The 16,623-nt window shown below is 42.3% G+C and overlaps 1 protein-coding gene across 5 annotated transcripts in view; it reads left to right on the top strand.

Moving 5' to 3' along the window:
• LOC112256918 (metabotropic glutamate receptor 1-like) overlaps positions 1–16,043 on the top strand; it is a 33,243-nt gene extending 17,200 nt beyond the window's left edge. For 2 of the 5 annotated variants that reach the window (XM_042325216.1, XM_042325218.1), the window contains exons 4-12: positions 4,792–5,027; positions 5,325–5,333; positions 5,909–5,920; positions 8,321–8,567; positions 9,452–9,620; positions 10,438–10,564; positions 12,438–12,826; positions 13,153–13,679; positions 14,374–16,043. In XM_042325216.1, the coding sequence (XP_042181150.1) occupies positions 4,792–5,027; positions 5,325–5,333; positions 5,909–5,920; positions 8,321–8,567; positions 9,452–9,620; positions 10,438–10,564; positions 12,438–12,826; positions 13,153–13,679; positions 14,374–15,358 (2,701 nt within the window). In that variant the 3' untranslated portion in view covers positions 15,359–16,043. The remainder of the gene's footprint in view (positions 1–4,791; positions 5,028–5,324; positions 5,334–5,908; positions 5,921–8,320; positions 8,568–9,451; positions 9,621–10,437; positions 10,565–12,437; positions 12,827–13,152; positions 13,680–14,373) is intronic. The other 3 variants (XM_042325221.1, XM_042325219.1, XM_042325220.1) reach the window with 3 other exon arrangements.
• Positions 16,044–16,623: the final 580 nt, after the last annotated feature.

Consider the following 16,623-nt stretch of genomic DNA (forward strand, 5'->3'; position numbering starts at 1 on the left):
AGTAGAGTAATGTACAGGACAATACTGTGGAGTAAAGTACAGTACAATAGAGTACACTAGAGTGCAGTAGAGTACAGTAGAGTATAGTACAATAGATTACAGTGGAGTAGAGTACAGTCGAGTAGAGTACAGTAGAGTACAGTAGAGAATAGTATAGTATAGTACAGTACAGTGCAGTCGAGTAGAATACAGTAGTCGAGTAGATGACAGTACAGTAGAGTACAGTAGAGTTCAGTAGAGTGCAGTACAGTTGAGTAGAGTACAGTGCACTCTTGTAGAGTACAGTAAAGTTGATTGGAGTGCAGTACAGTAGAGTGCAGTACAGTACAGTGCAGTACAGTACAGTACAGTACAGTACAGTAGAGAAAAGTTAAGTACAGTAGAGTAGAGTATAGTAGAGTACGGGATAGTAGAATACAGTACAGTCATGTAGAGTAGAGTTCAGTAGAGTGCAGTACAGTAGAGTGCAGTACAGTTGAGTAGAGTACAGTACAGTGGAGTACAGTAGAGTGGATTAGAGTAAAGTACATTAGAGTACATTAGAGTACAGTAGAGTACAGTACAGTAGAGTAGAGTACAGTAGAGTAGAGTACAGTAGAGTACAATACAAAATAGTACAGTAGAGTGCAGTAGAGTACCGTACAGTTGAGTAAAGTACATCACAGTAGAGTTGAGTACAGTACAGTAGAGGTCAGTGGAGGGCAGAACAGTAGAGTGCAGTAGAATACAGTAGAGTAGAGTACAGTAGAGAATAGTTCAATACAGTAGAGTAGAGTACAGTAGAGTAAAGTACAGTAGAGCACAGTATAGTTGAGTAGAGCACAGTACAGTATAGTAGATTACAGTACAGTCAAGTAGAGTTGAGTAGAGTAAAGTACAGTAGAGCACAGTGGAGTAGATTAGAGTAAAGTACAGTAGAGTAGAGTAGAACATTTTACTTATTTCTGCCACCAGTGCTTTGGCCAACACATCCATAACTGAGCTTAATTTGGTTCGAAAAGTAACACAGTTAGTCATATTCTCCTGGAACAACATTTTATATAGAGTGTAGAGTAGAGTACAGTAGAGTGGAGTACAGTACAGTACAATAGAGTACATTAGAGTGCAGTAGAGTACAGTAGAGTACAGGACAGTGGCGTACTATAGAGGGTACAGTACAGTACAGTACAATAGAGTACAGTAGAGTACAGTACATTAGAGTACAGTAGAGTACAGTACAGTACAATAGAGTACAGTAGAGTACAGTACAGTACATTAGAGTACAGTAGAGTACAGTAGAGTATGGTAGAGTACAGTATAGTATGGTAGAGTACAGTACAGAACAGTGCAGTAGAGTAGGGTAGAGTAAAGTAGAGTAGAGTGCAGTAGAGTAGAGTACAGTGCAGTAGAGTAGGGTAGAGTAAAGTAAAGTAGAGTAGAGTGCAGTAGAGCACAGTACAGTAGAGTACAGTATAGTAGTGTACAGTATAGTAGTGTACAGTACAGTAGAGTAGAGTAGAGTACTCTGGAGCAGGTATTCCCAAACTGGGGTATCCTCAAAGCCGCAGGGCTACATCAAATAATAATTAATATGATTCACATTTAAATAACAACACAATGTCAAATACAGGTAGCCTAGTCAAATAATTAACATTCAATCACATTAACTGCTCCTCTCTCGCAGAAATTCCACTAACGGTCCGTATGTAGCCAAACGTAGCTGCTGCTCATGTTGGTATCTGTACTGATGGCGCAAAACCTATGACAGGGAGCAAGGCCCCTAAACTCTTGTGTATTTTCTGCACTATGCAACGATATTGGCAGCGACCATGTAACGCTTTTACAACATACAGCTGGTTATCAAGGGGCAAAGTATTGACAAAAAAAAAAGTTTAATTGAGAGACGAGCTTAAAGTTTTCTTTACTGACCGTAATTTTCACTTGTCTGACCGCTTGCATGATGACAAGTTTTTTACAGGACTGGCCTGTCTGGGTAATGTTTTTTCCTCACCTGAATGACCTGAATCTAGGATTACAGGGACTCTCTGCAACTATATTCAATGTGCGGACAAAATTGAGGCTATGGGTAGGGTAGCCTAGTGGTTAGAGTGTTGGACTAGTACCTGGAAGGTTGCAAGTTCAAACCCCCGAGCTGACAAGGGACAAGGTACAAATCTGTTGTTCTGCCCCTGAACAACCCACTGTTCCTAGGCTGTCATTGAAAATAAGAATTTGTTCTTAACTGACTTGCCTAGTTAAATAAAGGTTAAATAAATAAATAAAAAGAAGTTGGAGCTCTTCTCTGTCTGCATTAACAAGGACAACACAGGTCTTTCCATCATTGTATGATTTTTTTGTGTGCAAATGAACTCAAGCTTACCGACAATGTAAAATGTGATATAGCGAAGCTCCTGAGTGAGTTGGGAGCGCAATTACGCAGGTACTTTCCCAAAACGGATGAGACAAACAACTGGATTCATTATCCCTTTCATGCCCTGCCTCCAGTCCACTTACCCATATCTGAACAGGAGAGCCTCATCGAAATTGCAACAAGCTGTTCTGTGAAAATTGAATTGCCAGATTTCTGGATTGAGCTGAGCTCAGAGTATCCTGCCTTGGCAAATCGCGCTGTTAAGACACTGACGCCCTTTGCAACCACGTACCTACGTGAGAGTGGATTCTCGGCCCTCACTAGCATGAAAACTAAATACAGGCACAGACTGTGATTTAAGACTGAGACTGAGACTGAGACTGATTTAAGACTGAGACTCTCTCCAATACAACCCAACATTGCAGTTATGTCACACCCTTCTCATTAACCTGTGGTGAGTTATTCACAGTTTTCGATTAACAAATAAGTTTCTATATGTAAGATGGTTAAATAAAGAGCTAAATGATTGATTAGTATTATTATTTGTGCCCTTGTCCTATAATAGCTCTTTGTCACTTCCCACTTGCCAGTTGTGACAACAACTCACACTGATTCTTATGTGTAATAAATGTATTGCACATTGTACTGTATGTGTGGCAGGCTAACAATGATGGCAAAAAAACAACATTTGAGAGTGTGCTGCCCCTGGTGCTAGAGGGGGTACGCAGCTGGAGGTTGAATGTTTGAATGTTACGGGACTATAAAAAGTTTGGGAACCACTGCTCTAGAGTACAGTAGATTACAGTACAGTAGAGTGCAGTAGATTAGAGTACAATACAGTAGAGTAGAGTGTAGAGTAGAGTACAGTACAGTATAGTAGAGTACATTAGAGTAGAATACAATACAGTACAGTAGAGTAGAGTACAGTACAATAGAGTACAGTACAGTAGAGTAGATTAAAGTACAGTACAATAGAGTACAGGAGAGTAGCGTACAATACAGTACTGTAGAGTATTGTAGAGTACTGTAGAGTAGAGTAGAGTAAATTAGAGTAGACTACAGTAGAGCACAGTAGACTACAGTAGAGCACAGTAGAGTATAGAAGAGTACAGTAGAGTAGAGTATCCATTTTTTTGCACACTACATGTGTGTGTGGTCCCTCGAGGAGACAATTGGCCTTTTCTAAATACCAGAGGGCTTTTTCCTTGAATGCTGACATTACATTTGTCATTGTCTTTGATTTGGGTATATAGGGTTCCTTCCATCTATGTAAAGGTTAGACAATACAACAATTCTGTGTCCCACATCAAAGTGATTTGGCCTCATCGAGTGTGTTTTGTTCCTACTATGGTTTGTGTGATGACTTCTATGTGCTGACGTCAGAGTAGCAAGTTCTTGGCACATAGTGTGTGTGTAGTGCTGTGAAACAGATGGCTATATACTGGTGATGTTGCCTTGCTGGAGAAGGGAGGAGGACATTCATTAATTTGTTTAATTTTTGTATCATTAGCATATTCCCCTGGCAAGACTGCAAGGAGTGTCATTCGAAGTATAAACAGATGTGAGATCTTAATTTGATCACTCTTTGGTTGCTAAGAATTTAGGAAATGAAAACTTGAGTTTTTAAAAGGCTCCTAAAGTTTGTAATTTCCACTTTGAAATTTCAGACTTGATTTTCCCTAACAAAAATCTATCATCCCCTACAACAATGTCCATTAGTTATAATCCACATAATAATTCACATTTCCTGTTGCTGCAGGATTATATTATTGCTGTAGCAACTGGCTTAAATTAAGATCCTGCATCTGTATGATACTGATTCAGCTGTCCTGGCCCCTATAGTGATGGCTGGGCATAGTAAGGTGGTGGAAGTCTTTGAGCAAGAAGCTGTGATGATGTTACTGTGATGTTTTTGTGTCCTGGAGCGCACGCTCATCTCTCCTCCCTAAGCTATGACATGAGTGCACGCAACACAGAGACTATATTCATTAACTTTACTTCTGATACTCTCTGCAATATTCTTTGTTTGGGACACAGTTTTCCTAGACAGAGAATCTCATAGTTTATATTGGTCCTGTCTTGCTGACCACTTTTGAGGCCCTTTCCACTTGGCAAGCACTTTACTTGTCCCAGAAGGAGTAGTAACACCCAGACTTCAGTTCTCTTTCTCTTGCGGTTTTGTCACACCATAGCTCCAGCTTTTGTTGTGACGCTTGAAGATGCTGTCTTGATACATCCCTCAGACTCTACGACGTCTGTCTCTTCGATGTAGGCAAACAAAAACCTTTTGTCTCAGTCCCTGACAGATTTATGTAAAACCGTTCCAAACGTATTTTTTAGGATGCCGTTGAAGCGCTCTAAAGGACCATCCATTTAAGGGTGGTAAAGAGTAGTCCTAACAGTGATGTTACTACAAAGCTACTGTGTCTCTCTCTCCACAGTGATGGCTGGGCAGACAGAGATGAGGTGGTTGAGGGCTATGAACAGGAGGCTGTGGGTGGAATCACTGTGAAGCTGCAGTCGGAGGAGGTGACGTCTTTTGATGATTACTTCCTGAAGCTCCGCCTCCACACCAACACCAGGAACCCGTGGTTCCCTGAGTTTTGGCAGTACAGGTTCCAGTGCCGCATCCCAGGGCACCCGCTGGAGAACATGAACTACATGAAAAACTGCTCAGGTAGATATGATAGAGTATAATAATTGTTTCTTCAGAAGGGTTTGATGACTTACATTGTAAACTAACATGGTATACTTGATGTTGTCTCAACTAATAACTGCATTAAGATTTTTAGATTTGATATCATTTTGGTATTTTTGTTTCAAAAGTCTAGAAGCTTCATGAAACTCGAACGATATATATTTCTTCTATTATGAGTAGTTTAGGGTGAACGTTTCTGTGCATCTACTGGAGCCATACAATAATACTATGTTGTTTTTTTGTTTTTTTCTGAAACATTCTCCTGGCCAACCAAAGATGATCTAGGTAAATTGAATTATCATGGCACATTTGATCTCACAATTATTATTTTTTATAATCAAGATGAATTTGATTAGCTAAAGCTATATTGATCACTTGAAACAATGCTCAGAAAGCATGTTTTCAAAATGTTTTTGTTGTTGTCGCGCTCTTATATTCCTTTTGAGCTAGCTGTACGTTTACTTTTTTTAACCCTTTTTTTAACCCGGGGACAACAGCTTAGCAAATCTAGTCATGAGTTCTGTAGAAATGACTTCTTTTTGTTAACAAAAACACTGTATTGAAGGTAAACGTATATATACACTGCATGCAACAGTATAGAAAAACATGTTTGAATATTTAGCATGGATTTACATTTCTCTTTTACATGTCCTGTTCCCTTGGTCAATCTGCTGTTGATATTTTTTTCCAATCTATATCCATCTTGTTTTGACAAGAAAGACTCCTCTTACACCTCATTTCACAAATCAAGCCCTACGTTTCTCTACTTCCTATGTATGAGAGGGATAATGATCATGTGTGATAATCAGAGACAGAGTTATAGTTTGCTGTTGAGTCACATCTATTGTTTCTTTGCATAGAGCTCCAAGATGGTGAGTGTGTATTTTATCTGAATGATCTCGTAAAGCACGTCACTCTGGCAATATACATAGAGGTCCACTGATATTGTGATTTATCAAGAGACAACTCTAGGATTTGTTTGATGGGAAGTCATTGCCCTTTGTGGTTTAGACGGTTTTTCCTAGGCTGCATGGAGACGAAATCAGAGTCATAGCAACCCTGAAATTCAACCCTACCGATGTATATCTGTTGACCTCTACTATATAAGGCTATTGGGGTGGTTTTATGCATTGCAGTGAGATCACAACAACTGGTTTTGAGATTGCTGTATAAAACATAGCCCAATAACAATTGAAAGCATTCGATGAGATGCCAGCTGGCTGGTCTGCCTTGTAGAACCACATGCTGCATGATCCTATATGGACCTCGGCCCAATACGTTAAGACACCGTGGTGTTAGAATGGACGCCAGTGTGTACATACAGTACACACACTTAAGTAGTAGGTCTCATGACATTACAAGATTTATCAGTAGGATGAGATGAGGACAAAGAAAGATGTTCAATTGTTCAGTTGGTAGAGCATGAGGCTTGTAACGGCAAGATAGGAGGGTCGTTTCCCGGGACAACCCATACGTTAAATGTATGCATGCATGACCGTCAGTTGCTTTGGATAAAAGCGTCTGTTAAATGGCATATATTGTTATTACTATTATCTTATATTAAACAAAACATGGTCAACAGCTGATATACTTAGAGTGAAATGGTAGTGATTATCTGTATGCATGTCTACTTTATCAAGAGTGAAAAGTTAGTGAAGTAAGTAAGGGTCAAACTCAAGGACTCATTCTAAGTGGGGCACCACCAGGTACACCTTGTCTGAATATAACTCTCACTCTGCCTGCCACTATCCACTACAACCCTATCCAATCTATTGTTGGTGTATTTGTTAGTACTTGTATCACTCAGTGAGCTGATTGATTTTAAAAAAAGAACACAAGCACGACTACAAACAAACACATCTGAAAACCGAGCAATCACTGCATAACTGTTGGATTTACAAATTGAAATGAACACAATTGTTTATTTGATGCTTAATGTTGATCACTTTCTGTACCGGAGACTGTTATTAACATTGAGATATTGTAGCATAAGATCACCAATGGTATGTGCTACTTATACTGCTTCTAGCTTGCTTAATGCTTGTTAATCCATTAGGGTGGCCCTGGACCTATTATATATTGTTCTATTCAAATAGTGTACCTTTTGTAAATCATCAAAATGTTACCCTGCAGTCTCCATCTTTTAACATATGGCATAATAAGATGTAATTCACAAGCCCTGTATGTCTGGCAAACGAAGGATACAAAAGGATCGAGGGAGGAAGGGATACATTAGAATTTTAGATTTTCTTCCTCTGTCAATTAATCATAATATCCCCATTATTTATACCTAATGGGCAACTTCCAAATACAAAACTTTTGGTGGCTCCATGGTAACAGGAATGCTTTGATGCTATTATATAATGCCTGCCCTTTGATGCCCTAACCACAGAACAGAACAGAACAGCGCAGAACTGCACAGAACAGAACAAAACAGCACAGCACAGAACAGAACAGTGCAGAACAGCACAGCACAGAACAGCACAGAACAGCACAGCACAGCACAGCACAGAACAGAACAGCACAGAACAGCACAGAACAGAACAGAACAGCGCAGAACAGCACAGCACAGAACAGAACAGCACAGAACAGCACAGAACAGAACTGAACAGCGCAGAACAGCACAGTACAGAACAGCGCAGCACAGAACAGCACAGAACAGCACAGAACAGCACATCACAGAACAGCGCAGAACAGCACAGAACAGCATAGAACAGCACAGAACAGCACAGCACAGAACAGCACAGAACAGCACAGCACAGCATAGAACAGAACAGAACAGCATAGAACAGCACAGAACAGAACAGAGCAGAACAGCACAGCACAGAACAGAACAGAACAGAACAGAACAGCACAGCGCAGAACAGAGCAGCGCAGTGCAACACAAAAGAGAACAGAACAAAAGAGAAGAGAACTAAAGAGAACAAAAGAGAACAGTGTGTCCTTCTGATGCCTAAAATGATCAAAAGTTAATCTGGATCCAAATAAACAAATAGGCCCAAGAATAGCAATAAGCATGTGTCTTTGGACACCCTATCATTCTTTTGCAATATGTCAGTCAGTATTATGCTGCCAAAAATGTGATAATAGAAAAATATGATTGTTTATTTCATATTCAGCTATGAATATCTATTGAACTTTGTATTGCATAGCATTGTAGCATTATATAATTGTTGTATAATGGTTGCAGCACTGAAACATGTAGCACTTTCTTTCTTTACATTACAAGAAAACAATCCATCCCTAATCTTAATTTCATGTTTTAATTACAGGTTACGAAAGTCTGGAGGACAACTATGTCCAGGACAGTAAGATGGGGTTCGTCATCAACGCTATCTATGCCATGGCTCAGGGTCTGCATGACATGCACAGCCACCTCTGCCCCGGCCATGTGGGACTGTGTGAGGCCATGGACCCCATCGATGGAAGCCAGCTGTTGGAGTTCCTCCTGAGGACCTCCTTCACTGGGGTGTCTGGAGAAGACGTGTGGTTTGATGAGAATGGGGACACGCCTGGCAGGTAGGTGTAGCCCAGGTGATTTGGAGTCACGTTCTCGTGATGAAATAGCACTGCCGTAAGACAAAAAAAACAGGGTGCCCCCGGCTTAAGATGGGATTTCCTCTTGATCTAATGGTTAAGAAGTTGGTACCTTGAGCGAGATGACGGCGCTAGAATTCGACCAGTACAGCAACTCTTTGTATTCAACACAAATCCCCTGACTGTGAGAATACCATTGCAGATGATTAGAAAGATGTTCCCAGAAGCTCATTATGGATCAATCATACTGAAACATATCAAATACATGTATGTACTTGTCAACTTTGAAAGAAGAGAAGCGCCTTCATATATATATTTATCCCAAAGTAATTTTAGGGAGATAAACCAACATCTCATGGCACAATAGGAACTGTGAAATGACACACACACACACACACACACACACACATTCTCTCTATCATACTCTAACACACACTCTACACATTTATTCTTCTTTAGTTGTATTGTTTGTATATCGTTGACCTTGAGGTTTGTGTGACTGCCCTTGTCTATCTGTGTTTTGTTACATGTCATGTTATATGTTCTTTGTGTGGACCCCAGGAAGAACAGCTGCTGCTTCGGAAAAAGCTGATGGGAATCCCAATAAACCAATAAACCAAAGTCCCCTGACCATTAACATAATTTAATCTGTTGCAATTCCCTTTCACCACGAAAATAAGTCTATGTAGACGTGAATCAAATGCAAGTTTCAGATTTTATAAGCGCTAAGATATTTTATATGCGTTAAGATATTTTATAAGCGCTAAGATATTTTATATGCGTTAAGATATTTTATATGCGCTAAGATATTTCATATGTGCTAAGCTTTGTCATCTTCATCAAATCAACTTTCCCTCCCCTGTTAGGTATGAAATAATGAACCTCCAGTATGTGGAGCCTGGTGCATTCGACTACATCAACGTAGGTTCGTGGCACGAGGGTCAGCTCAGCATCGATGACTACATGATGCAGATAAACCGCAGTGACATGGTCCGCTCCGTCTGCAGTGTGCCCTGCTCCAAGGGAGAGATCAAGGTGCGGGTCAATAGCACACACACGCACGCACGCACACACACACACACACACACGCACGCACACACACACACACACACACGCACGCACACGCACGCACACACACACACACACGCTGATGCTACTGAACCGTGTTATTCATTTATCCATTGACTTTCATTAACACTAGGACGCCAACTGGCATTTGATTTCGTAATTCAAATCAATCTGCCTTTGTGAAAGCTTGTGTTAGCCCAACTAACACATCAGCAATCTGAAATAACCTTTCAGTTTGCAGATCTGTAAGGTGTAAGAAATATGGTTGACACTCCACCACTACCTTGATTATACTTATACAGGCCCTGCAAATGAAGGGCCATTGGGAAGGGGTAGGGACTAGGGAGTGAAGTGGGAGGGACTAGGGAGTGAAGTGGGAGGGACTAGGGAGTGAACTGGTGGGGATAGGGAGTGAACTGGGAGGGACTAGGGAGTGAACTGGTGGGGACTAGGGAGTGAACTGGGAGGGACTAGGGAGTGAACTGGTGGGGACTAGGGAGTGAACTGGGAGGGACTAGGGAGTGAACTGGTGGGGACTGGTGGGGAACTGGGAGGGACTAGGGAGTGAAGTGGGAGGGACTAGGGAGTGAACTGGTGGGGACTAGGGAGTGAACTGGGAGGGACTAGGGAGTGAACTGGTGGGGACTAGGGAGTGAACTGGGAGCGGCTGTATGAGTTAATGGAGTAAGTAGAGGGGCTACACTAACAGTGTTATCTCATCCTGTCTGTAGGTGTTTTTAATGATCGAATACATACAATCACTCAATGTGTTTGATGGATACAGGTGATCAGGAAGGGAGAGGTAAGCTGTTGCTGGATCTGTACGCCCTGTAAAGACAACGAGATCGTCCAGGATGAGTTCACCTGCAGGACCTGCGAGCTGGGCTGGTGGCCGGACCCCGAACTGGAAGGTACAGCCATTCCCTCTTCCATATCTACAGAATTGTGACTAAATGGGAACAAACGAAAGGGTACAAAACAGTGCCATCATGCTGTTGTTTTTGTTAGGAGGGTATGCTGTTTGGTTTCAGCTTTTCTTGTCTTTGTAGAGGTGCCTTCAGCAACATATACCCAGCTAAGGAGGGCCAAAATACACCTGGTTACAGTACATCAGAGGATTCTATGACATATATTATCTTCTACCATTGTATTTATCTTGTGTATTATTACCTGAAATTATAGTAGGCCTACAGCGTTTTGGCTATTTGCAGTATTTAGATGGAGTTCCTTGCTCACGTGTTTCGCTCTGCCTTTCTGTTCAGCTGTATAATAGCATCATATTTTCGAGATCAGAGCAGATATCTTATTCACAGGGGAAGCTCCATTCCCCCAGGGGTATTACGCCCTTATTTTGACGTTCAGTTCCCTAAAACCTTCACAGGACAACACTTAATTTCAGCACAACAGAGTTTATTCATCCATAATGGTTAGTAGCAGCACTATATCACCCACCTGTCCTATAGTGCTGTCCTATTTTCAAAGGTGTCCCCATGGCGCCAGAGCACCATTCATCATGTTCAACGTGTTGCAGGTAGCCCTACTTCTCTCTTGCTGCTGCTGCTGACCCGTTCTACTTTCAAACGGCTTTCAAGCCCTTCAGACGAGCTCCTTTAAATTCATTCACATTTCTTACTTTTACGCCAGAGGCATTAGACATGAAACGACAACACTATCCCCAAAAATAATTGTCAACAACTTTGTGAAAATAAATGTTTTGTTTAGATAGCAATTATTTGAACTATCATAACACAAACTACTTAATGACCTTATGTGATTATTTTGTGTTTGCAGTTTGATGTCGATATAAAATTGGTAAAATGTTTGGCATCAGTTAGGTTTGTCTGTGAACGGATACCGTTGTGATGTTGGATGCTTGGACTGGTGATACGTTGCAGTGATTTAATGAGTCCTGCTACAGTCCTGTCCTTTCCCCTTCCCTCCCATGGTTATGCTCTGTACTCCAGCCTGTCTCTTCCTCCCCTCCCCATGGCTAGCTGTGCTGTGCACTAGCCCTCCCTAAGTAGAGAAAAGGGGTTTATTTATAGTTGAGCTGAAAACCTACTTTAATTCTTGGTGTGTTTTCAAACTGGAGACAGCGGTCACACAGGCTTTTTGGTGGTTGATTTGGTGAAAGTAAAATTCTATAGGCTACCCATGTTTAATTAATATTATTTTGGGCAGCATTCTGGGCAACATGGGCAGCATTCATTCTGGGCAACATGGGCAGCATTCATTCTGGGCAACATGGGCAGCATTCATTCTGGGCAACATGGGCAGCATTCATTCTGGGCAACTGGGCAGCATTCATTCTGGGCAACTGGGCAGCAACATGGGCAGCATTCATTCTGGGCAACATGGGCAGCATTCATTCTGGGCAACATGGGCAGCATTCATTCTGGGCAACATGGGCAGCATTCATTCTGTGCAACATGGGCAGCATTCATTCTGTGCAACTGGGCAGCATTCATTCTGGGCAACATGGGCAGTATTCATTCTGGGCAGCATTCATTCTGGGCAGCTGGGCAGCATTCTAATTTCGACCCACTATTGGTTTCTCACCTTTGTGATTTTGGGTCATTTTCCTAATATAGAATTATTAAGAAGTGTCAGGTAAGACATACTATGAAAGATATTGGACTAGGACCTAGGTTAAATCAACCAATCAACCCATCAACGAATCAACCCATTAGCCTATTACATTAGAGCCCTTTTCCTTTGTTTCTAGTGAAACATCTTCAGAGCAAGGTCTCACACATTTTCTCTTTATCTGTGTCTTCTCCCCAGGTTGTGAGCCCATCACCTTGCGGTACCTGGAGTGGGGGAACCCGGAGTCCATCGTCCAGGTGGTGTTTGCCTGCCTGGGCATCCTAGTCACCTCCTTCGTCACTTTCATCTTCGTCCTGTTCCGAGACACGCCCGTGGTCAAGTCCTCCAGCCGTGAGCTCTGCTACATCATCCTGGCCGGCATCTTCCTGGGCTACATCTGCCCCTTTACCCTGATCGCCCGGCCCACCGTGGTCTCCTGCTACCTGCAGCGCCTCCTAGTGGGCCTCTCGGCCGCCATGTGCTACTCAGCGTTAGTCACCAAGACCAACCGCATCGCACGTATCCTGGCAGGCAGCAAGAAGAAGATCTGTACCAGGAAGCCGCGTTTTATGAGCGCCTGGGCCCAGGTGATTATATAGACTTATTCCTTAGTCTCTTTTTTTATATTAATCTGTTTGGTTTTGATTTTGGATGCGTTCGAAATTACACCACATTCCATAAACAGTGCACTACTTTTGACCAAGGCCTTCTCAGGGCTCTAGGGCCTTCTCAGGGCTCTAGGGCATGCTCAGGGCTCTAGGGCATGCTCAGGGCTCTAGGGCCTTCTCAGGGCTCTGGTCAAAAGTAGAGTACTACAAGGAATATAATGTTATTTCAGACGCATCATTTTTTTTGTCTGTGATCTTGAAAAACGGCATATAAAACCTGTCTTCTTCTTATTTTGTATAATCAGCTGGTGATCGCTGGCCTCCTAGTCAGTGTCCAGCTTACCCTGGAGGTTACTCTGATCATCCTGGAGCCGCCCATGCCCGTCAAGTCCTACCCCAGCATCAGGGAGGTGTACCTCATCTGCAACACCAGTACACTGGGCATGGTGGCACCCCTGGGCTACAACGGCCTGCTCATCCTTAGCTGCACCTACTACGCCTTCAAGACGCGCAACGTCCCGGCCAACTTCAACGAGGCCAAGTACATCGCCTTCACCATGTACACCACCTGTATCATCTGGCTGGCGTTTGTCCCCATCTACTTCGGCTCCAACTATAAGATCATCACCACGTCGTTCTCCGTGAGCCTGAGCGTCACCGTGGCGTTGGGTTGTATGTTCTCGCCCAAGATGTACATCATCCTCGCCAAGCCGGAGCGTAACGTGCGCAGCGCTTTCACCACCTCGGATGCCGTGCGCATGCACGTGGGCGACGGCACTTGCCGGAGCAACAGCCTGCTCAACATGTTCAAACGGAAGAAGAACTCTGAGAAGTAGGTTGATGTAATCCTGGGTCCGTATTCACAAAGAGTATCAGAGTAGGAGTGTTGATTTAGGATCAGTTTAGCCTTTTAGATCGTAATGAATAGGATTACACGGACAGGTGGGACCTGATCCTAGATCAGAATTCGTACTCTGAGACGCTTTGAGAGTACAGACCTTTCTCCTGAGGTACCACTGGGATGCTGATTTTGTCTTACAGTAATTAACTTTCAGATTCTTTGTCCCACATGGCACCCTATACCCTATGTAGGTTAGTTCTCTACTTTTGACCAGGCCCCAAAGGTATTGCACTATGTAAGGAATATGGTGCCATTTGGGACACATAGAGAGTATATTATGCCAGATCCAGGTCAAATGTTCAATTAAAAAACACCTTAACATTAAATCTGTTGCTGAATGTAATGAAAACCAGCATACCCATGAATACTATCAGGATACACTGTACCACAGCATAATGATTTATAGTACATTGGAAATACATTAATCTGAATAGATAAATAAAGATATACAGTCCTCAGTAAGGTATAGTTCAACTCAAAACATCACCATCAACATAGAATTGATCTGATTTTAATGTTCATTTAAAAAAATATGTATTTTTACATGAACCAGAAATGCTGTTGTTGTCTTCACTTTTCTGAGTTCCTGTGAAAGAGCTAACAGCCATCTTTATTCTGTTTATAGTTCTAATGGAAAGTCTGTGTCATGGTCTGAACCAGGTGCAAGACATCATCCTCCAAAAGGGGAGCACAATTGGCACAGACTGTCTGTGCACGTGAAGAGACAGGAAGCAGGATGCTCCAATCAGATGGCTGTCATCAGACCCTTAACTAACACCTACCATAACACAGGCAGCAGCATGGCCATGGAGTTCTCTGACCTCAGCACCAAAACTCTGTACAACGTAGCCGAGGAGGACGAGTGCGACCTAGTCAGATACAACCCTCCCCTTAGTCCCCACATGATGGCCCACGGGCAGATAATGCCCTCCATCGGTGGGCCGATGAAAGAGGTGGATGAGGTGGTTGAATATTATCCCCCTGTTGAGCACATGCCCCTGCCACAGAGCAGAGTGATCCCCCAACAGAGGGTCATCACGGACCACCTACTGTTACAGTACAACAGTGATTTCATCATCCCTGAGCTCAATGATATGGACATGATCAGTCTGCCTGGCCCTGGCCCTATGGCTGGTGGGGGCGGTGGTGGTTTTGGGGACCGGTCTGGGAGCAGTCATGGCAGGCCTGTGTACCACCAGGCTCATCTCATCCAGCAGCATGCAATCCTGCCCCTGCAACTAGAACTTGGCCCCTTTGATGACGAGGAACCCACCTCCACCCTAGAGATAGAAGAGGAGGAGGAGATTGAGGAGGAGGAGGAGATTGAGGAGGAGGAGGTAGAGGTGGAGGAGGAACAGTTTGGCCTCCTCCATGGATACATGTACGACAACGGCCTGATTCACGAAGAAGAAGAGGACGACGTTGTTCAGATCAAATCAGCCATGGAGGATTCTATGGCCCTGATGCCCCCCTCCCCGTTCCGTGATACAGCGAGCATGGGGAGCCCTTTCCACAACACCTCACCCGTGTCCGAGTCCATATTGTGCACCCCTCCGAACTACGCCTCTGTCATTTTGAAGGACTATAAAGAAAGCTCCTCAACTCTGTAAACGAGTACTGTAGATATAGTAGAATAATATAAAGCCATTTTGTAGCTGTTGACTTGTAGCATATTGTTTGTGTTCCATTTAATGACCAGTAAGAAATGGCAACAATGTCTTGAATAAGTTATTGAGTGTGCTGACTGGACAATATTGGTTGACTCATGAAATCTATGAGTGAAAGTGTTTGTGTTTACATGGACAAAAGTGAGCAAAAACACTGAAGGCACACTTTTAAAAAGGTATTTTTGTTGTATATTAAATATCATGGAGAAAAGAATGAACGATTTAACCATCGCAAAATGTATTTCCATGTTTATGCAAGAGATGAAGAGCATCGAACTTGCTCTAGGCTTTGTGCTTATTAGGAAAACAAAAAGATAAGATAGTCCTACCTATTGAAGTCATTTAAGTAGAAGTTATTCACGGTACAATACAGTGTACATTTCAGCATCATCAGGTATTACAATAACGATTGTGTTTGTTGCTTGTTTTCATAAAGGCAAACTTCCACCGCTTGAAATTAGATGGTTTATCAATTATAATGCTACCAGACTATCCCACCTGTAGTTCACACAAATATGTGTATAAATGATATATGCGCTGTGTAGGCCTGTGTTTACCAATAGAACAATAACCTGTAAATGATGAATGTGTTTTGTTGTTTTGCTCATACCAAGTGTGTATTTATTTTGAAAAAAGAACAAAGATTATTACCGCCTCTGTTCTCATCACATAACGTCAGAATGAACTTATGATTCTGATTCAATAACTACTGTAAGAATGTAGCAAACAAAACCAGAATGATTTTCAAGTGCCATGTATCCTGTATGCTTCCATTTACACAAGATATATATTTTTTTATGTCTCTCATTTCAATTGGAGGTTTGTATATTTTATAAACAGCCCTCTAAACCCATACTGGCAACAGTTTCTATTTAAGCAATAAGGCCCGGGGGGGTGTGGTATATGGCCAATATACCACGGCTAAGGGCTGTTCTTACACACAACGCAACAGCCCTTAGCTGTGGTATATTGGCCATATACCACAAACCCCTGAGGAGCCTTATTGCTATTATCAACTGGTTACCAACCTAAAGAGTAAAAATAAATGTTTTGTCATACCTGTGGTATATGGTCTGATATATCACAGCTTTCAGCCAATCAGCATTCAGGGCTCAAACCATCCAGTTTAGAATATAATATGATTGCCAAAAATGTAATATAATGTCAATTGAATGTCATTTGATCGTCATTGGTTTTGTGAATTAACT

The sequence above is a fragment of the Oncorhynchus tshawytscha genome, linkage group LG08 (genome assembly GCF_018296145.1).
Source record: "Oncorhynchus tshawytscha isolate Ot180627B linkage group LG08, Otsh_v2.0, whole genome shotgun sequence".
NCBI lineage: Eukaryota > Metazoa > Chordata > Actinopteri > Salmoniformes > Salmonidae > Oncorhynchus > Oncorhynchus tshawytscha.